Source organism: Brachyistius frenatus, unplaced genomic scaffold, assembly GCF_029030835.1.
Source record: "Brachyistius frenatus isolate BFR_SWC_R1_liver_20210118 unplaced genomic scaffold, ASM2903083v1 Contig_23, whole genome shotgun sequence".
NCBI classification, from domain to species: Eukaryota; Metazoa; Chordata; class Actinopteri; family Embiotocidae; genus Brachyistius; species Brachyistius frenatus.
The window spans coordinates 3,753,768-3,776,130 of NW_027210622.1; the positions used below are offsets into that span (position 1 = coordinate 3,753,768).

The window sequence follows — 22,363 nt, forward strand, 5'->3', positions numbered from 1 at the left end:
GATATCTGACACCATCTCTCAATAGCATATCTTCCCCTGACAGATGTTCCAAGGGTGGTGATAGCATCACTTGATGAGTCATAGCTTATTATCATTGTACTTTTCTTCTTTAGGTGAACATTTGTTGATAAAAAGCGAACAAATTAAGTCAAAAAGAGAGAAATGACCTGATAGACTAGATTAACTGCTCATGGCTACAGATTATGAGAAATATATTCTAGAAATATTGTGTTATCTTGAGATGCCTCCTTCGCTCCAGAGGGCAGGTGATATGGACTGGGGCAGTGGGAGGCATTTAGACGTTAATTATTCATTATGGCCTTATAACGCTGTTTCCCGTTAGGCAGAAACAGAGAGGGGGAGAGAGAGCCGGGTGTGGTTGATGATCAATGGACTTCTCAGAAGCATGGCTCAGACACCTACATGTAAATGTGCTCGCTGCCTCTTTTGCTCTGGTCAGCTCCTTCCTAATGTTCCTCCTATCTCCATCTCTCTGCTTCATATTTATGTTGCGTAAGTGAAGGTTTTCTCACAAGAAAACACATCAAAGCTTTTGCACTGTGTTGTTGAGAATAGCGTGGCTTGTGGCACTAAATGTGGCCAGAGACAACAAACACACACACACACACATGACAGAAAAACATCAAACTGCTTTTTTCACATGCTGAGGAAAATGCTGTGACGCAACCTGTACCTCCTGCAGCTGGAGAATGGGAATGCAGTTTACCTTGCAAAACTATGGCAATGCCTGTTTTCAACCAACACTGTTATCACTTTTACATCTCGGATTTGTGCCACTTTCATTGTGTTACTTGGGTCTTAAATTTGGCTTTCTAAACTTAAACTCTGCATGGTTATAGCTCAAAACAGAACTGAAAAACGTGACTGCTAATGAAGTGTGTTTTCGACTCCCATCTGTTTTAATTTTGGTCTCTCACACATTATATTGTGTGTGTCTGTGTGACTAATTGTCTGCCTGGTTACTTTGCGCTCTCTCAGCCTGACAGCATCACTCAGCATTCCCGGTATGACTGTGGGCTGCAGCGGATTTTAGGTCACACGCTTCATTATTCATAGTACATTCGACTTGGAGGTGAAATCAGTTTCTGCCTCAATACCCTTTGTCATCTGACGCTGGGTGAGATCAGCCATCAGATGCAAATTATAGTCTGCCAACATTTTGGCAATGCTTGCAAATGAAGAGTGGGTCAGAGCGGTAAAACTAAACTCGTGTTGGTCTGTACACTCTTAACTGCATGCAACATTTGAGGGCTGTGGCTCTGTGTTGTCTGGAGAGAAAAGTCAGGTTTAGAGATTTACTTTGAAGATTTACCGTCAATATGCACCATAAACAGGTGGTCACACTGGACAATAAAGTTCTTGCTCTGCAGTCCTTCCACTTTGGCTAAAAGAGAAAATAATAATTGTATAGAGATTAAATAAAAATAACAATAAGAAAGAGTACATTATGTGCATATAAGCTAAGCTGTTTTGAACATGTTCAATTGAAGACATTGACGGTTGTGATGTTAAAGTCCTAATTGAAATGCAGTGAAAGGGAGGAGCAGTAATAGTTCTAGATGTTCTTGTACAAAGAAATCCATAGTAAAGTGACGTGCAGATTGTGCATGTTAGAGTGAATGCACATTCTGGAATAAAGATAAGTTATACACAAATCATCATCAGGATAATTTTTTTCAATGTTCACAGTATTAGATTTATATAGTTAAGCCAGGTTTGCCTCATTTTCAGACAGTGCTTTCAAAATTAAGTAAATTTGGAATATATTGTGGCAAAAAGAAATCTGTAATTCCTCCCTCCTTTTTACATAATTCCAGTTTACCTATAAAATAAGTAATTTAAGCAGTTTTGTTGTCTCAATGGGTAGCTTTGCACATTGTGTTTTATCACAGCCTGTGTGCACATCTACCAGGCTTGAAAATGTACCTCAGTATTCTACTACATGCAGACTATTCTCACACTGATATCTGGAATATTGATATCACTTAACATTGATAGCATCTGCAGTGGGGTGGTTCTTGAGTATTTATTTTCCAGTGCGCTCAAGGCCTTTTCTCTCATCCAATTAACAGGAGCGGTGAGCTGATGCTGACATCATGTGTTCCCCAGGGACTTGGGCAGCACTTCAAAGAGTAAAAAAGGGAAAGTCGTAAATTAGCATGATGGCCATTTCCAAGGCAGTGGTTATCTTACCAGTCTTCCTGGATCACAGAGAAGCAGTGGATGTAGGTTGTGAATGCATTTAGCTCTTAGATATAGCACCTCATAAACCCGGTGTCAGTTACAGGAAGTCAGTAATGAATTCATGGACGTCAGCAGTTGCTTACTCAGCATTTATGGACATCACGATTCTTCTGCAGCGCTCATAGTTTGCTCTAAAAAAAAAAAAAAAAAGACAGTGAAGGTTGAGGCCTAATGTAGCAAAATGTGAAAGCTGCCAGTAATCAGTTAATGTGGCACTGCTGCCTGCCTGAAGGGCTGCTGCTTGTCTATCTGTGGAAGGAGGGAGGGTGGCTAATATGGTTGCAACACTGAAGGACAAATGGAGCTCGTTATGTGACCGGTAAATCAGCAAAGTCACAAATCACATGTTTCTATGTGTGTATATGCTCCTGTTGGTGCTGAGACATGGTGTTGTTTCAGGGTGTGGTCTTCTTTACTTTTTCATCCCCCAGTCGACTTTCTTTCTCGGCACATCATGTGACTTTATCAAGGTTAACGCGTCCCCTCTACAGCGCATCTTTGCATCCCCTCTCATCTCATTTCAGCCCCTCCTCCCCACCCAGTGACTCAGTATCATTATTCACTGTGTTTGGGTGTGGTCTGGTCTGGATTCTTGTCCTCTTGCTATTCAATTTTACTCCGTGTGATTTGGTTTTGTGAGAGACAGAGAGAGGGGAGAGATCCAGACCATGCGTTCTGTGTACTTTATGGTTCTGACCTTTCCTAGGCATTAAAAGAGGCCTGAAAATGACTTGACATTTATATAATATCTTTGAGCCGATCCATTACTGCCTCTGCTCTGTATTTTATTTATTATGTTAAATTAAAACAAGCAGAACAAACATAACATAGAAATTTAGCCATTACCAATAATACATAATCCTTTGTTATTAATGGAATTGTTTATTTTTCCTCGTACTGTTTGTAGAGCCTGTTGGTAGTAAAATAAGGTCCACAATATGGTCACATACCTCATCATTGTTGTAATGCCTGTGAACCCTGTAAAGTTACTGTTCATTATTTCGGCTGTGCAGCTTTACATATTCACTCAGAGAACATACCATTTGTACGATATCTTCCATGTTTAGTCGTAAGAAACGTGGATTCTGGCGGGTAGTAAAACTACATTCTTGATTTTCTCATGTTACAGTCATGTGGTGCAGGGTTCAGCTCAATACCCCAAAGGGAAAGGATGAGCGGTGTATGTGTCTGTGTGCATATTCTGAACTTCAGTGTTGGACTGGTGTTGTCTTGCGCATAAATTGTACAAAAATATTCCTTCAGATTTCTGTATGTGCTGCCTTTATAATGAATCCGAGGTTTGAGTTTAAGTAAATAGGTCTAAAGTGGCGTTTACCTCAGCTGACTGTGACGTACATACCAAAAAGGATCTTACTTGTGTTTAAAGGGACTGCTCATTCTGGGGATATTTGTTTTCTTGCTAGGAGTTAGATTTGAATTTGGCAGTTGGGAGTGAAGTTGAAAGTTGTCCATCCATTTTCTTCCGCTTAAACTCCTTCGTTTGGGGCAGGCAACCTGTCCCCACCTGGAGGGAGTGATCCACCGGTTTCCGGCAGAGCACCATGGCCTCAGATTTGGAGGTGCTAACTTTCATCCCGCCGCTTTACACTCGACTGCAAACCGCGCCAGTGAATGCTGGAGGTCTGAAGAAGCCAACAGAACCACATCATCTACAAACAGTAGAGATGTGATCCCGAGACCTCCAAACCTGACGTTCTCCTCCTCCCGCTGCGACTAGATATCCTGTCCATTAAGGTCACAAACAGGACCGGTGACAGAGGACAGCCCAGTTGGAGGCCAAACCCCACCGGAAACGTGTCTGACTTATTGCCGAGAATACGAACACAACTCCTACTGCAGTTGTAGAGACCGGATGGCCCGTTGCCACGACTGTGGGACCCCGTACTCCTGACGCATCCCTCCCAAAAAAAAGAGGGACCCAGTCGAAAGCCTTCCCCAAGTCCACAAAGCGCATGTAGACTGGATGAGCAAACTCCCAGGACCCTTCCAGTAGTCTTGTGAGGGTAAAGAGCTGGTCCACTGTTCCACAACCAGGACGGAATCCGCACTGCTCTTCTTGAGTCCGAGGTTCGACAAACGGTCAACGCCTCCTTTCCGGCACCCTGGCACAGGTTTAGCCCGGGAGGCTGAGTATAGTGATACCCCGATAGTTGGAGCACAGGCTCCGGTCCCCTTTTTTGAAAATGGGAACCATGCAAGTCCAATGGTACTGTTCCCGACCCCCATGCTACATTGAAGATCCATCCATCGTTCTTAGTCTGGGCTGTCCCCTGGGGCCAGTTTGCCTTGTGAGACCCTACCATGGGCTGATGCCCCGGACAACATAGCTCCCAGGATCACTGAGCCACTCAACCCCCTCCACCTCTTTAAAGTGGCGATTCTCGGAGGGGGTCGAAAGTTGTGTTTATGAACAAACATAAACTACGTTTAGACTTCTTCAAGCTTATACATTTGGTTTTTTCGGGGGGGGGGGGGGGGGGGGGTTCATCCAAAGTTGTGTTTATGAAAAATGTATAAGCTTGAAGAAGTCTAAATGAGTTGGTACCCTCCATTAAAATCTCATGCATTATGTGCTTCCAGACACTCATCGTTGTCAGAACTTCTCTCGTCAGCACTGTAGCTCCATTAGCAGGAAGACAAATCGTGAACAACAATGGAAACAACAACATCCAAAACAACCACACAACCAACAGCAAAAACCAAGTAAGATCTAACAGGAGCAGAGATAAGTTAAACTAACAAACTAGTTTTTAATATTTTCGCTCATTTACTGCAAATTCTGTACATTTAATTACAGTTACATTTTTCTTTATTGGATAAATGCATTTTTCCTACAACGGTTTCATTTAATTCCTGTGAGTATGATATGAAAATCACGGGTGTAACCACTGCCGCTTTGGTGGGGGTCGTGTTTCCCCCAATACTGAAAAAATACCAATTTGTCCCCCAAAAGTACAGAGAACAAAAACTGTTAAAGATGTTCTCCTTTAATCTATTCTCTACACTACAATTATTTTCCTTTGTAATGGTGATGGAGAGCAAACAGTATTTTAAAACTGTGTGTGTGTGTGTGTGTGTGTGTGTGTGTGTGTGTGTGTGTGTGTGTGTGTGTGTGTGTGTGTGTGTGTGTGTGTGTGTGTGTGTGTGTGTGTGTGTGTGTGACAAAGCACTTGCACACACCACACCTGCATATACATACACTCAGAATTTGAAGTACTTAAACAGTCAAATGCAGGGATGCGTGTGCTGGTCTCTGTGTCTCCCATATCTGTCTTTCATAGAGCCCTAATCGGCCAAATAAAAGCCTTTGGATCTATAAAATGGAAGGCAGACCATTAACCCCTCCCCATACAAGATACACTAAACCAATAGAAACAAGAGCTCACATCAGCTTTCTTTGGAGTCCTTTGTCAATGTAATCTGACTCTTAAATGGACAAGCCACACACACACACACACACACACACACACACACACACACACACACACACACACACACACACACACACACACACACACACACACACACACACACACACACACACAATGTTTTTGTTAGTTTATAATGTATTCTCCTAACCCTCATTATGTTGCATGAGTGATCAATAGAGGTCACCAATCAGCCTTTGCTCATGCATAGACACTAAAAAGTTCCTACTATTAATAAAAACATACAAAGAAATACTTAATGCACACAAGCAGCTGTTGCAGAACACTGTCTCTGGATCAACTAACATGCTGATCAATAATTATAGATTTTGTCTGTTAAATCTGAAACTCAAGACATCGAGCAATGCAATGTTTGTTACCTATATACGTTTAGGTTGCATGCAGTGTACAGTATGGGTTATGGGTAGTGTTTTTTCTTTATCTCTGTGTTTTTGTGTAATAGTCAGTCATTCTCAGCATGCCAAATATAAAACACAAAAAGATCATGTCAAAAACTTTAAGTTATGCCAATTACTAAAAGACTGGGACATAAAGATATAAAACTGATTCAAAAAATATCAAAAATTTGTATACATCATTGCAAAGCAGAAACCTACAGTCAGGCAGGATCGTTTTTTAGTACTGTCACTTTTTGGTTTAGTTTTTAAAGCTTATATTGGAAAGATTTTTTTTTTAGGTTGGTTTACTCGGAAACAAAGTGAGGTGACTCTAATTCTAAAAACAGCAAAGGTTTAGTTGATTATATGTGAAAATATTTTATTTTATTAATTATTACATGCAATCTTTATCAAAGAATTATGATGCAAATATGAGAAGCTTTGTACGTCCATTGTTTTCTTCATCATCACTGTGATGATGTCCTGTTATTCCCTCTATTTACAGGGTTAAATCTATGATTTATAGCCTCTGTTTGACAAAAAAAATTGCTATATTCTGTGCGCCACCAGCAGAGAGTGCTAGAGGAGCAGAGTAGTACATCCACAGGAACAGCAGGATTGTCACTGAACCAAATGAAGCACTCAGGCTCACAGGGTAAAGCATTATAAACAGCATTACGAGTGTGAAGTGATTCAGCAGATCTGTCTCATTCATGATTTCTAGTAGAAAGAAATGTTGCTGAGACTGTTGTTGTTGACTGAGCCTGTAACAACATATCAGGCAGAATGTGTGAACAGAAATAGAGGTGAGAGATAGTGTCCCTGTCCCTGGTGCTGAAATTTCAACATTAGCTGCATTGACAGAGAGGGACCTTGACACTGCTCTGCTGGTGGTGGACACACACACACACACACACACACATAAGCTGTCAAATAATATCCCATCAGCCACCAGTACTGAGGATGCAATGCAGTTGAGATTGAGACCGACCTACCTTACCCCCACGGGGAGGCCTGTAACTTGCTGGATGATTTGGAGCAATTGTTCTGTGCTCACTGGTCCCCCCTCTAGCGATTGGTGCATCCCATCTTCTCTGCTGGCTCACCAAAGGACAGCCTGTACTCGAGTTCACACTGCTTCTGATCCTCTACATTCTTTCTTCCTCATTGCTGCTCAATGTTTTAATCTATTTCGTGAAACTAACTTTTTCCTTTGCTTCATCTCCTTTTCCCTTAATTTCTTAAATATGGAGCAAAGTAGAAAAGAACTCAAGCAGGATCTTTGAATTCAACTGCTCGTAATTTGGGGGTTAACACAGACTCACAAGGGGACAATCATATCTTTGTAGTTTCTGCTCACGTAACCATGTAATTGCCTTAAAAACCGCTCCAAAAAGTTTGGCTTCTAACAATTTTATCTGAAAAGTAGACAAAAGTAGTTGGAAATCAATGTAAACTAAAGGACATATGTTGAAATCATCAACTAACTGTGTGACCACTGTAGAAGAAGGTGGTAAAATTAAAACTTTATTTATCCAGATTTCTTGAATGTCTATACCGATACTAACACCAGAAAATTATACACAAAATGGCTTTCATTATTCGCTGTATTTCCTCTGTTCTCTACAGCTCTCTTCCTCTGATCCACCCCACCCCCCATCGTAACCCATTAACCTTTTCCTCTCTTCATGTGTCCCTCTTTCAGTCATAATGGAGAGCATGTTCACAGTGGTAGGGAGAGCAGCTGTGGCTGAAGCAGTCAGCTGGCTGTTGGCATGCAGCCTCCCTAAACCCCTTACACAATAAACACTTTCCTGTGGCTGCAGCTCACACACACATCAACACTCGTGTGTACACGTGCACATGCGCGCACACTCACACAGACGCATTTGAAGCCGCATCTGTTCACATGGAGTAGGGTTTTCATGTACATCTGGACAATGTGTGTGTGTGTGTGTGTGTGTGTGTGTGTGTGTGTGTGTGTGTGTGTGTGTGTGTGTGTGTGTGTGTGTGTGTGTGTGTGCGCGCGCGCGCGCGCGTGCGTGCGTGCGTGCGTGCGTGGGTGTGTGTGTGTGTTATGAGTGAGTGGTTGCTTCTTACTGTCATTGCTCACTAGCCCTTTTCAGGCATTCTCTCTTTTTTTCCATGTTTGTGCACATGAATGGCTCTTTTTCTTTTGGCATGTATGGATGTTTGGACTGCTGTTTTTGTGTGAAAATCCAGCTGCTGTTTCCTGTTTTTTTTTTTTGAGGCATAAAGGCTAATTCTTGATTTTTTTTTCTACAAAATGGAAGAAAAGAAAACTGAAGAGGAGGAATGGAGAAAGAAATAATCAACCGTTTTTTTTTTTGGTCATTGTATTTATTAGTTGAGGAGTTCAGGTGACCACTAAATTAAAGTTGTTTTAACAACTCAGAAATTATCAGAAAATTTCCCACAATTTTTGTTTCATCTTAGCACAGTGTCAATGCAGCATGAGACTTAATTACTTTCTAAAAAAGTAGAAAAAAAGTTGTTGTTTTTCAAGGGCAAAGAGTACTTATACTGTATGTTAGACCACATTACATGAAAGTTACCAAAGTAAAACTTTGGCACCTATTAAAGCTATTTTTTGAGACTGAAAGCGGTAGCAGGGGGACGTCATGGCCCATGCTGCAGCCCATCTGAAGAAAACTCGTGAGCTTGAGCAACATGCAGAGTACGCAGCTCTACAGAAAGCCAGGGAGAGGAGGAGACGGCAGCGGGAGAGGGCTGAGCGAAAGCGTCTGGTAAAACACATATGTAACATGCTGTGCTTTTTAATGTTACAATTTCATCAATGAATGCTCTTGTGCGGCTTATAGTAAGGAACATACTCAAGTGATGGTGTCAGGACTTTGTGTGATAGTAGACTGTGGGTGTTAGACAATGTGGATGTGGTTAACTACAAGGGGATGTGGCTGAAAAATGTTAGGTAAGGAATAATCTACAATTTGATGGTGAATTGTAAAAAAGAAAGTACAGTTCATTGTTATCTAACATTGGAACAGAGTGTATTATTGATCTTACGCCATAAACATTTAAGGTTTTTCACTTGCATTACAATATTAGCCATGGCAGAGTTCACCAATTTATCTGTATAATAAATGCAGCTGCTAAAGAGACGTTTATTGATTTTCATCCAGTGTAAGCATACACTGAAAGTGTACAGTGTATAATCCAGTGTCCTTTATTACATGACTGACTCCAGGTCAATCTACATAAATCCTTTACAGATACAGAGATTACAGCTGCTCCTCAATCAATCCAATCTTTGTTTGTTTAGTTTGCTTGGCAAACAGATGACAGAGACATTAAGACAGGCAGACAAGTGAAAACACACTCAAAAGAAAGTAGGGTTGAGCAATATAGTCTTAAAAAAATGTCATGATTTTTTAGGAAATTTCTGCGATAACAATCTTCTTAATATGACAAAATACGTCATTATTCATTTCAAGAACATGCAATTGCAACAAAATGATTTGCATAAAGGTAACACTTTGCTTTTCTGTCAAAACTAACATATTGCCATGCTGATCTATTATAACTTAACCATTGCACACTACTGAATACACTCCCCTGTTTTAAACAAACTCCTCCACTGTGGAGCCTCTTTCAGTCATGCTTGTTGCAGTCAACAAGTCAGGATATTGACATTATCATGATATGAATTTATTTTTCCCATATTGAAAATGATATATATATATATATAATACGATTGGGCACACCCTTACAGCAGTTCTTACTGTGCCTTTACTATTTGAGATGTAAAAGGTTTCTAATTGAAATAGAATATGTAGGTCGTGTACAATTCTGATAGAGCTTTAAAGGTCTTACATTTAAATCGATTGCTCAAGATGAGTGTGGCATAGCGATGAACATTGGATTCATGTAAGGTTGTCAATTAGTTGAATTTGACCTGTGTATTGGGTTTATGCTGAACTTGTGTCTTTACATTACGGATGGCCCTTGGTGTTCCTGTTGAACCCTGCAGGCCATGCGGTCAACTATCTGACCCAAACCCAGCTGTCACGCACCCCACCCTGGTTGCACACAGCAAGGGGCTGGTGGCTTGGTAGAGCTGAGGGTCGGGGATGGTAAAAATAGCCAAGACGGTCGAGACAGTAAATGTTCATGGCTACAGTTGTTATCCTACAGAGAGAGAGGAGGCGTAAAGGAAGAGTAGGCAGGACTGGCCCTTGGCTACAGGGTAGCTAAGACAGAGCTAAAGGTGTCCCAGGCTCAGGAGCTGTGGCTAGGCAAGCGCTCACAAGGAGGATATTGTGATGACAGAGAAGGAAGTGAGGTGTGGCAAGTTTGAGATTAGATAGAAGATGGAAAGCTATGCACAAATTTGATGTATTGTGAGACTGATCGATGAAGACACGCATCAGGAAAGTAGGACTGAGAGGCTTTTACCGAAGGACCCTAAGTAAGAAACTACAAGGAGTGGGTGGACCATACATTACCATGCAGCTCTAATGTGAGTGAAGAAAGGCCACAGTGTTCCGATATTGCTGAGAAATTCTTATAGGATTTGGATGGTAACCATGGGCAACACAGCAACATGTCAGGCCTGTGGATCAGATGAAGCTTTAAAGACCACTGGGAGTGACAATGACTTAAACCAACTCACTGACTACCGCAAGCCTGCTGACCCTGGATCTAAAGTTGATGAATCACTGGTAAGAAGTGGAACTGACGTGGTTCTGCTGTTTAATGACTTTTGGATCTTCTGATACTCATGTCCTCTTCCGGAAGTCATGTTAATCTCTCTGCTGGTAGTGTGTTTGTGTGTGTGGAGATGTGTCATGTGAAGGGTTTGACCCTTGATCCTGCACAGAGGGTGTGGTCTCCTCCCCGACATGCAGTGGGCAATTTGATTGTGTTGACCTCATAAGTTGACAGACACATTAATGCATTAACTCCACTGAAAAGAGGTTAAAAGCCTTTTAACACTCTCAAGTCCATACAGCCAGTAGTAATTAGTAAGTAGTATTCTGACATGCAGTTCTGGGAGGATTATTAGTTATTATTCATGCAGAAATTACCCATTGGTTTGTCGGATGGGAATATTTGCTGCGTTTCTTATGCGACAGTAAACTGAATATCTTTAGGTTTTAGAGAACCTTGAAATATTTATGTGCATTTTTTTTTTTTTTTTTTACAATTTTCTGTCCAACTATTGTAAACCAATGATTATTTGGGGGAAAAAAGAAATCCTTTAATATCCCAAAGATTTTGAACAATTTAATTTTCACTAGAGTTCAAAGTTGACTGTTGTTTTATCATGCTGTTACTGTCAGCTTTGATAGTGACATTTAGTTTCAACTTGTTAACATGCTAATATTGTTATTGTCTCTTCAAAAAAATATCTCAAAAAAACAAACCATGTTGTGGAGAGACATTTCTGGCTACTGTGATTTATGCTCCGGTGAAATATTGAGGGGAGCTCAGGTTGTGTTGAAGAGTGTTTACAGTTGTTATTGAATCCAGCTCAGGAAAAGGCCGTGTGGACAGTGTTGATCTTCTGTTACATCCCTTAAAGAGAACGAGGTCAAGATTTTTGAGGAATTCAGTATAAAACTTTAAACTCAATGGCTACATACGCATAAATGCAGTAAAACACAGAGCTATTGTACATGTCTTAACTTTGTGTGTTTGTACTTGTATTACTCATGGTGGGAAAAGCAAGCTTTGTCAAGTAAATTATAAATTTTTTGTATGAAACCTCAGTTTACAGTCTGGGGGAGGGTAAACATCCTGTAAAGTGTGTGTGTGTGTGTGTGTGTGTGTGTGTGTGTGTGTGTGTGTGTGTGTGTGTGTGTGTGTGTGTGTGTGTGTGTGTGTGTGTGTGTGTGTGTGTGCGTGTGCGTGCGTGCGTGTGTCTGTATCTGTTTGTGTGTTGCAGCTGCTTTGTGCAGCCCTGATGTCTGATGGTTAAATATAGAACAGCCTACCCAAGACACTGATACAAGCAATTTGAGTCCCATAAAATCATAAAGCATTTTCTGAACCCTTGATATTAATATTTTGTATTAATTTCGTTTTTATGCAGATGTGTGCATCTCATTTGTTTTTGAGTGGGCTGGAAATAAACATTTTTGTATGATTACAACAGTATCACTTTAATAGCCTATATTATAAACTCACCTGTACTTTTATATGTACATACAACGTACTTGTGCCACCTTTACTAGAATTCCCAAAAGTAGACCGACACCAAAATGAAACTGAAAATGGAAAACTTGCTTGTTTTCCTGTTTTTAATATTATACTAACTTCTGTCTTCATCTCTCTAGTCCGACAGTAACACCAGTTTCCTGCGGGCTGCCAGAGCGGGGAACATCGAAAAAGTCCTTGAATTCCTAAAAAATGGAGTAGACATCAGCACCTGTAACCAGGTGAGGGAACTTCTTACCAGCCTCATCACAAGCCACACCCACTCCCAATTTGATTTCTGTTGCTGTGTTATTTGCATTGTTTTGTTTGTTTTTTCTTGTCATTCAGCTATAGTACTTTTTCTTCCTTCATAAATCGGATGCTACGTTACATTAGCTACTTCTAGATGTCATAAGCTGCAAATAAGACAGCATGTATATCAACATTAAGCAGTTAATATCCTATTCTGAATCATTGAAAAACCTCAGTGCTTCACATCAAAACTAATGCGAGAATTCAGTCCTTCACCCACGCTAGTAAAAACCTGGAGACTCGAGCTACAGCAGAACATTTCCCTCCCAATTGAGGGAGTAATTCTCTATATGTGAATATAACTTTAAAAACATGTCCAAAGGTAAATGATCGCTGCTTCTAGCACTGACGAAATAAAGAGAGATAAAAGAAAAATTCAATTAGACAAAACTCTCCTCATGTTTGTGACAGGAGGTTAATGTTTGTCATTTCCAGATTATTGCCATGTAGTTTCATTTAATTTAACACTTTTATTTAACTAAAAACAACTGAAACAGCTGTGACATTCTGGTCTGTTTTTTGTGTGAAACATATTCAAGTCAACCAATTCATACCCATTTAACTGGCTATTGTTGACCCATTATAACTAATTTGAACATTATAGATAGTCAGTGTCTTTCCACGTGCAAATATCCAAAGGCTTGGCAACAAAACATAGCAGATGATAAAGCGGGGCCACAAAGTCATGGAAGGATTTAGTCTTATGTCTTGTGACTTAAGGACCTACAGTATTATTGTATACTCGTTTTTCATTCATTGTGTTGTCATCAGTTTAAGTCTCGATCTTATCAGCAAAACAATGCTATTTTTAGTCAAGGAATCAAGCTGTTTTATAGTCAACTAGATCAAGTTTTCGTCTTATTTAAAGTAAACACATTTCTTGTGTCCATTAAATAGCAGCTATAAACCAAGTGTGTGATTTAACTTTGGTCTGAGTTATTTTTAAACTCAGAATTAATCCCAGCCAACAGAACTGCAAAATTTCACCCAGCAAAACTGTTTTCTGAAATCTGCTGTTTCATGTTAGGTCATGGAAATATTCTCATCAACACACAGCGCATACAATACATGCTACTGTCATTGCAGTAGGTCAAAGCTGTTAATTGGTCTGCCTGTCACACCTGCTGAAGCTGACCTTCACTCTGCTTTGTCATGGTGGCATCACATAACTGAGCTTGGTCAGTGCATACCTTCACCTGCCAGGCCCACCCACAACATTATAACGTCCCTCTCATCTACAATTACTTCCTTCCCTTTCCCTCCACCACACCCATCTTTCCCTCCAATCTCAGTGGGGCCTATGTCACGCTGACAGCTGTACATATACCCTACCTCACCCACATTCCTGAGGCAGAGGGATCAGAGAGGGTGATATACCTCCCTCTACATATCTGTCCACCCCTCTGCTCCATCTGTGTCAATATGATTTACTCCAGTCACAAGGTAGCTTAAAGGAGGATGGTGAGAGAAGCTACGTGAGCATATGTGTTGTGTTGTGTTTTTCACTGTCTCTTTGCTGTTGGCCTTTTGTTATTATCCAGTAAATTAACAGCAACTATTTATACTCTGGACTGTGATTGGTTAGCAGCCAGGAAGTGGCAACTGCCCACTCGTAGCTCTACTGTTTGTTGTTATGGGCACCATGGGTTTTGTTTTGTGTGCCAAGAGTTAAGCCAGACTACACACACACACACACACACACACACACACACACACACACACACACACACACACACACACACACACACACACACACACACACACACACACACACACACACACACACACACACACACACACGCTGCCCTGTAACAGGAGAGCCCTGTCCTTCGTAGTATGTCAGATGATAAAATTTGAGACCTTGTCAGGTGACCAAAAATGTGTGACATTTTCCTATATATCCAGCTAGCTATATATCCCTTATCTAATATCCTAATGTGTATATGAGTGTGTGTGGAGTGTGTGTGGAGTTTGTGTGTGTGTGTGTGTGTGTGTGTGTGTGTGTGTGTGTGTGTGTGTGTGTGTGTGTGTGTGTGTGTGTGTGTGTGTGTGTGTGTGTGTGTGTGTGTGTGTGTGTGTGTGTGTGTGTGTGTGTGTGTGTGTGTGTGTGTGGTATGTGTGGCAGCCAAAACACAAGTAGATTAGAGCTGCAACAATTAGTCAAATAATTTATTAGTTGGTTATTATTTTATAATGACAAAATGCTGAAATTTTCAGTTTCTTAAATCTGAATATTTTCTGGTTTCTTTTAGTCCTCCATTGTGACTGATGGTTTAGACAGAACAAGACATTTTAGGCTGCTCCTTGAGCTTTGGGAAACACTGGATGACATTTCTCACCATTTTCTGACATTTTAAAGACCAATCGATTTAGAAAATAATCAACAGATTATTTAACAATGAAAATAACTGTTAACTACAGCCCCACAGTAGATGTAATAAGATGTTCACTCTAGTTCAAATTATTTTGCATCATATATCCACGTACATATTTCTAAACATGTCCATGTCTTAGTGTTATTTTCAATAGTCACATTTATATTTACATTAATGTACATTAACTTGGTCATGTTCCCATATGTGCTTGTGTGTATGTCTGTCTCTGACTACACATGCTTCAATGCATGTTCAAGATTACGCACATACATTCACACATTCTTGTAAATCGAGTTTTTATTCCTCCTCCAGGCATGTGACAGTTTGACAGTGACAGCTAGTGAAAGTGTGTGTGATTACCAGTCATCTCGTACTTCATCAAGCACCTGTTTGTTCAGACTGTCGTGCTATTTGGCTTCATCAATATATGGAGTTTGTATCTTGTATCTTTGTATCTTCATTTTTGTAACTTCAAGATAAGGGACATTTAGGGTGTGGTCAAACTAACACCCACATCTGTAGCGTAACATTGTGGTGAAGGTGTGTGATCTCGTTAAGTTATATGGAGTTAGCATAGTTGTACTGGTACTTGCATGAAATAAAGCCAGTTGCATGAAATATGGTGCAAGTTAGTTGGACTCACTGCATTTTTTAAAAAAATTTAAAAAATGTTGATACCTGCCACTGAGCGACTGCATCAGGCGTTTTTATTTTTCTCTTCTGCTATCTTTGTATTACCAAATACCCATATGCAACAGAAATCAACAACCTCTGAGCTAGCTACTAACACGCATGTTCAACTTATCCCCAACACTATTCTGTAAGGGCACCTTTGCTACAACCTGGTCTGCCACCCAAGGTGTTTGTGATTGGTTAAAAGAAATACAAGTCGGAGCATTTTTTTTTTTTCCTGTCGTTGAATTATACATGTGTGCAGCTAGACCACTCTCCAGGCATAGATTGGTGCAGACGTCAAAGGTGAACCTGAAGTATTTTCTGTCGCGGAGTGGTTTCTTCCAAAATGACCCTGTTAAGTCAAACACAACACACAGTAATGACAATTGAATCTTAATGGTATTTCAATGAGAAACCCATTTCTGCAAATACCAAAATAACACAATGTTATCTGTGTGGACAATCATATCCGTGGGAAAGCACTCCACATAAATGCAGAGCCATTATCTCAAACAGTACTCTCAGCATTGGTGCCAGTAGAGTCTATGGTCTGATGATGAGCATCAACAGATTTATATAGCAACAGAGCAGTGTATAAATATAATTGCATATAAGAATCAAGGAAATGTATCCTAATATTTATAAAGTGTGTGTAATACAATCAGTGGTTCCTTTACTTCACTCAGTTTATACAGCTGCAGGTCACCAGGAGAAGCTGGAACGTCAAATAGGAATTTTTAGTGTTGCCCTCAGCAGCGTGTTCATTAATAACTGAAAAGTCAAATCCTAGAAAGCAGCAACAGAGTGGCAAGGGCCAGAGTCTGGCGCCAAGGGCAGAAGGCTATCCAAGTTAGTTAAAGAGCGGGGGAGAGAGATATACTCTTAGCCTACCAAAGCCACAGTCAAACTATGCTTCTCCACTGCACAGATTTTATGAATGAGGCAAATAAATAAACAAGGAATTTTCTTGACAGAAAACTTTAATCTCTGTTTTTAAACTGCATGTCTCAGTGAAAGGATGACTGTATTCCATCTGGTGAGCTGTTTTATTTCATGTCCTCACAATTAAAGGCCATAATTCCCCTCTAATCTTCCCAAATTGAATCCTTGGTGAGTGATATTACTCTTTAATCTGCGTGCTTTTACATTATTTCCTTTTTGTCCTCCAACATTCATCCACCTGTGACACTTGGGCCCATAAAACAACACCAAATAAATGTGAGCATTTATGACAGTATGTGATCGTTGCAGAGCTCCGTGGTCAAAGGAGCGTGAATATTAATCTGCGCTGGATGGAGCTCAAACAGTTTGGCTCCAGCCAGGGGGAGCGCCACGCTGCCAGGGATCACTGTGTTGTGCTGAACGTCCATTAGCTAAATGAAGCTTTGACTTATAGCTCAGCTCAGAGGAAAAGGAGATTTAGATCAGTTTGTGTGACAGCGTGACAGAATGTGTGTTTACTGTATGTGAGTCTGTTGGTGGTTTTGCTTAACTCTCCTGGAATACATAATGGCTGAAATGTGATTGAAACACTCTAATAAGATTGCGTAATTTTTTTGCTGTGTCAGTGTGCACCATTTCAGAGCTGATGCCTCACGCTCAAACTCAACTTTCTGCTGGTTTAAATGTCAACAAAGGAGCATTTAGTCTCAAACTTGGAAGTTGTTTCATCGCGTCTTTTGGAAATTCGGTGAAAATGTCACTGGCTGACTGCAACATGATACTGAGGTGATGACATTAGAGGCTGTGGCAGTGCGACCTGACAAACACGATGAACATTTGGCCATAGTAGAGTATGACAGGCATTGAGGCTCATTATAACAACAGCTATCACCTAATTACTGTGGTGGTCATGATTTATACAACAATAACAGTAACAACCAATGATACGATTAGTCAGTAAATCAGGTAATCAACGAAAATAAATTAAAAAAATTAAATGATGCACTTGTTCCAGATTCTCAAATAGGAGGATTTGGCTTCTTTATCTTGCTTTAAATGGGTTTTAGTCTGTTTAGTCCATTAGTCCTAAGTTGTAGTGTAGAATTGTACTCCAAGCAGATGAAGTAAAAAAACAAAGTCTTTATTTTATTACAGACAGAAATTATTACAAAATCACATTACAATGATGTAAAAGTGATTTGTTAATCATTTCAATATTTGGACTCTGGACCTTTTTCATGCATAATGACAAATTAATTGATTAATTAAAAAAAAGTAATTGACAGAGAGATCAGTAATGAAAATGACAGTTCATTGCAGCTCTACTATGTGGTATTTGTAATGTCATTGCAACTAGGAGGAAATGTTTCAATAGCTCTTTAGATGACTTCTTGCTGACTCTGACTTAATTAGGAAATTCAAGCAAGATCCTGTTCAAAGGCCATTTGTCAGGAAGTAGAGTAGCTGTCTAATTGGATGCCAATTATCTTTTGTTCCAAAGAAGGGAAATACATGAGCTATTTTATTGAATTCTCCCCTCAGAGCTCATTATGAAGACATCTATGCTGTTTTAAGAATTTTATTTTAGGTACTGTTGCATCGCTTTTACCTTTTAAAGTCATATCATACATCTCACTCAACCAGACACTCACTTAAATAGTTTGGCCTTTGAGGAATGCCCTCTTTTTTTCTCTTTTGAAAGGTTGACATTTTCAGTGCTCTAAATATGAGTATCTGTTTGTGTGTATTTGTGTCCTACATACCCTCTATGACTGTGCAGAAACATGATACCCCTTTGGCTGTTTGGCATTTGGCAACTCAGAGAGCAAAAGAGAGCGCAAAAGAGAGAGTGTGTGCGTGTGCATGTCATATGTGCACTAGGGAAGGAAGAGGGCAATGATAGAGGTGTGGGCAACATAACAGCTCATCTTTTACAGCAGTGGCAGGAGAGTGTCCAGAGCTGGGGAGGTACAGTTCCTCACTGTAATCCATCTGAGCCTGCAGGGGGAAGAAGACAGCAGACACACCTAGAAACTTGGTTCTGAACCAGGGGGGTAGTGGAGGCAGGAGGCGGAGGACTGGATAGAGCTCCATCACTCCTAAATCTGAGTTGGAACACCATTTAAGAAGGCAAAAGAGAAAAGAGAGCAAAAGTTGTATGGAGGAGCAGAACACACAGACAGGAGAGACCATGTAGAGAGGATGGTTTTTGGTTTTTAAAAGAAGCATCTGAACAAAGGCAATATTTGCAGCATTTCAAAGGGACACAGCGCATAAAGGAAGAAATGGAGGATAAGGTGAATCATTCTTTTATGTGTTTATGAATGTCCTTCTCAGAGGAGATATATGTGCATGTGTGTGTTATACAACTAGATCAGTTGTATTGCGAGTGCTTGTCAGTGTGAAACATTTTCGATGCTCTCCTCCTGTGCTGCTGCAACCTGTAGCTCTGGGTGATGGATCATTTGATGTAGTGATCACACCAAACTTGGCTGGCTGAGGGGAAAATAAACCCCTTTTTTCTCATATTTCTAATTTTTTTCTCAGATACAGTACTAATTGTGTTTGACTTCCTGCATAAGTCAAACAAAATAATACATGTACAGTCTAATGCAATAACAATTTGGATTATTGACTCACAATTTATAAAAAATTTTAATCAAGCCTCCTCTGCCTAGTCTCAAGGATTTTACAGGACTCACAAAGATAGCATTGCTTTGTTGCTTGAGTATTATATTTCACTGGATTGGATTAAGCAGTTGTTGGTGTTCTTGTATCCACTCCCTGTATGTTCCACCTCCTATGAAGTTATATTTTTCATGTAATTCCATGAGCACCTTGCAGTTATGTAATGATTGCTGTATCTGATTGTATGTAAATGTTTCCTCTCCAGAATGGTCTCAATGCATTGCACCTGGCAGCTAAAGAGGGACACAAGGATTTAGTGGAGGAGCTGCTGCAGAGAGGAGCATCTGTTGACTCTTGCACCAAGGTACACACAATAATTAATATATTATATGTTACTGTGCTTTTAATAAATTTCCAGATATGAACAAAGGAGAGTTTTATTTTTGTATTATATCACGGCTTGCAATTTGTACTTGTTCCTTCCTTATGAGTGGATTTACAGATTGTTTAATTCAATAAAGTCAAGTCAGATTATTTATACAGCACATTTAAACACAACATACATTAATCCAAGTGCTGCAAAACATCAGACACAATTACAATCAGTCAGATGGACCTGATATAATTAAGCCCCCAAAAAAAACAAATTAGCTCAATTAAAGTGCACATAAGTACTGTACCATGGTTATGGTTAGGTTAGGTTAGGTTAGGTAGGTAGTTACTTTATTAATCCCCGAGGGGAAATTTTTTTTTGGTAATAGTAATGGTATAGGTTGTGTAAAAGAGTCCTTCGCTTTCTAACCATGAAACTTGATTTCTATGGGTGGTTGTGGATTTTAGTGAGGGGGATTTAAGCTGGAGAAAGTAATTGGAAAGCAGTTTATTTTTGTAACTTGACATATTCATATTAAATAAATGAGTGTTCCCCAGCACATCTAACAAGTATGTTGTTTTTAGATTCAGTCTTTTAGATGGTTTTCTTTTTATTTTATTGAGATGATAATGAGAGAGAGAGAGAGAGAGAGAGAGAGAGAGAGAGAGAGAGAGAGAGAGAGAGAAAAAATGAGTGGGGGTGTGTAGTACTCTGCTTGGCAAGCTGCTCGCTATATGACTCTGTGAATATGTCATGCGTCAGCCTTAGCAGTTTGCAACAAGGAATCTGTCACCCTGCTGTTGTGTCCTTGGACTGACATGAATATGTTCATTGGTATTAATCATAACCTTCACACTATAATAAGCCAAACAAATATGTGATAAAAAACATTTGTGCAACATAAATTTGCACAATTTGGGTTTTGAAGGAAAATATATTAACACCAGAGGTTTCTGTGTCCTTTTTCATGCTGGTATCTCTGTCAACCCCTCTAATTTTCACAACTTCTATACTCACACAGGATAAACACCTGCCTGGTTGTCTTAACCTTGTTTTCTTTCATCTGCAGAAAGGAAACACTGCTCTCCATATTGCCTCCCTGGCTGGACAAAAAGAAGTAGTCAGACTGTTGGTGAACAGAGGAGCAGATGTCAATTCTCAGTCACAGGTGAAAAGTATTAGAAAATGCATTAGATAGTGTGTAACACCAACACCCAGAAGATATGATCTTATATTATATATGTGTGAATGTAAGAGCTTTATGCTTTTTCCTCTTCAGAATGGCTTCACTCCACTCTATATGGCAGCCCAGGAGAATCACTTGGAAGTGGTGCGATACCTGTTGGAAAATGAGGGGAACCAAAGCATTGCAACAGAAGTATGTTTGTGTGTAAAATACCTGCATACTGTATGTGTTAAATTATAAAAAAAATTATTTTCTCTAAATATATTCTCTAAATTGATTGTAATCTTTGACTCTTTTTTTTTCTCTGCTCCTCCAGGATGGCTTCACTCCACTTGCTATTGCGCTCCAGCAGGGCCACAACTCAGTTGTCTCCCTGCTGTTGGAGCATGACACCAAGGGTAAGGTACGCCTGCCTGCCCTGCACATCGCAGCCCGCAAAGACGACACCAAGTCTGCTGCACTCCTGCTGCAGAATGACCACAACGCTGATGTCCAATCAAAGGTGAGCAAGTGCAACAAGAAGAAATTGATGAAGAGGAGGGGTGAAGGGTGGATGTGAGAAGATCAAGAGATACAAGGAAAATAGAAACAGATGGGAAGGGAGAGTATGATTATAACAAGACTGTGAATGAGGAACTTAGTGAAGCATGTAGGGAGATAGCAGGAAGTGTGTTATAATTTATATGATTAATTGGACAATTTTCCATGTTGACAGTTTTATTTATTTTATTTGCATGCCCATTGAGGAATAATGAAACCAGTGGTGGAAAGTACATTTAAGTACAATTTTGAAGTACTTGTACTTTACTTGAGTATTTCCATTTGATGCTACTTAATACTTCCACCAAACTACATTTCAGAGGGAAATATTGTACTCTCTACTCCACTACATTTATTTGAAATCTTAAGTCACTTTTCAGATGAAGATTTCACACAGTGAGTAACATAACAAGCTTTTAAAATACAACACATTTTTAATGTTCAACCAGTGGTTTCCAACCTTCTTGGTTTCTGACATCTTATGAACAGCAGTGTGTAGTCAGGGTCAGATTTCACATTGTTAACAGCGCCACCAAATACAGATCTTTTCCCTTAAACGTCTCACATGGTTTCAATTGAATAAATGTTCAAATAATCCAATATCTCACCAAAAATCAAAGATGAGAGAAAAAGTCCAAAAACTGAAAACAGATTTGTGGATCAGAACTTTTGGCTTTTCTTCTTTCCTCTCCCAGTAATCATCTGACAACCCCTCCCGTTTATCTGCTATTCCTGAACATAAAACTGTGTATAAAATAGTTCAAGCTAGCTCCACCGGCAGCAGCATCAACAGTAACATGCTGCTGCCACACTGATGCTTCATTCCAGTCCTTAAATCCAGTAAGTTCATATATAATAATATATCAGTCAGAGGGACCAACCAGTGTTTTTACTTTCATCATTTAAATAAAATTCCTGCTAATATTTATGTACTTTGACTTAAATAGGATTTTGCATGCAGGACTTTTACTTGTAATGTAGTATTTCTACATTACATAAAGGTCCTGAATACTTTCCCCACCACTGAATAAAACTAGGCC

At 39.9% G+C, this 22,363-nt stretch overlaps 1 protein-coding gene across 1 annotated transcript in view; it reads left to right on the top strand.

Moving 5' to 3' along the window:
• The window catches only part of LOC138620312 (ankyrin-3-like), a 69,174-nt gene that overhangs the window by 5,654 nt on the left and 41,157 nt on the right, over positions 1–22,363 (top strand). Inside the window, exons 2-6 of the mRNA XM_069697401.1 lie at positions 12,433–12,534; positions 19,490–19,588; positions 20,667–20,765; positions 20,877–20,975; positions 21,100–21,285. Of these exons, the coding sequence (XP_069553502.1) occupies positions 12,433–12,534; positions 19,490–19,588; positions 20,667–20,765; positions 20,877–20,975; positions 21,100–21,285 (585 nt within the window). The remainder of the gene's footprint in view (positions 1–12,432; positions 12,535–19,489; positions 19,589–20,666; positions 20,766–20,876; positions 20,976–21,099; positions 21,286–22,363) is intronic.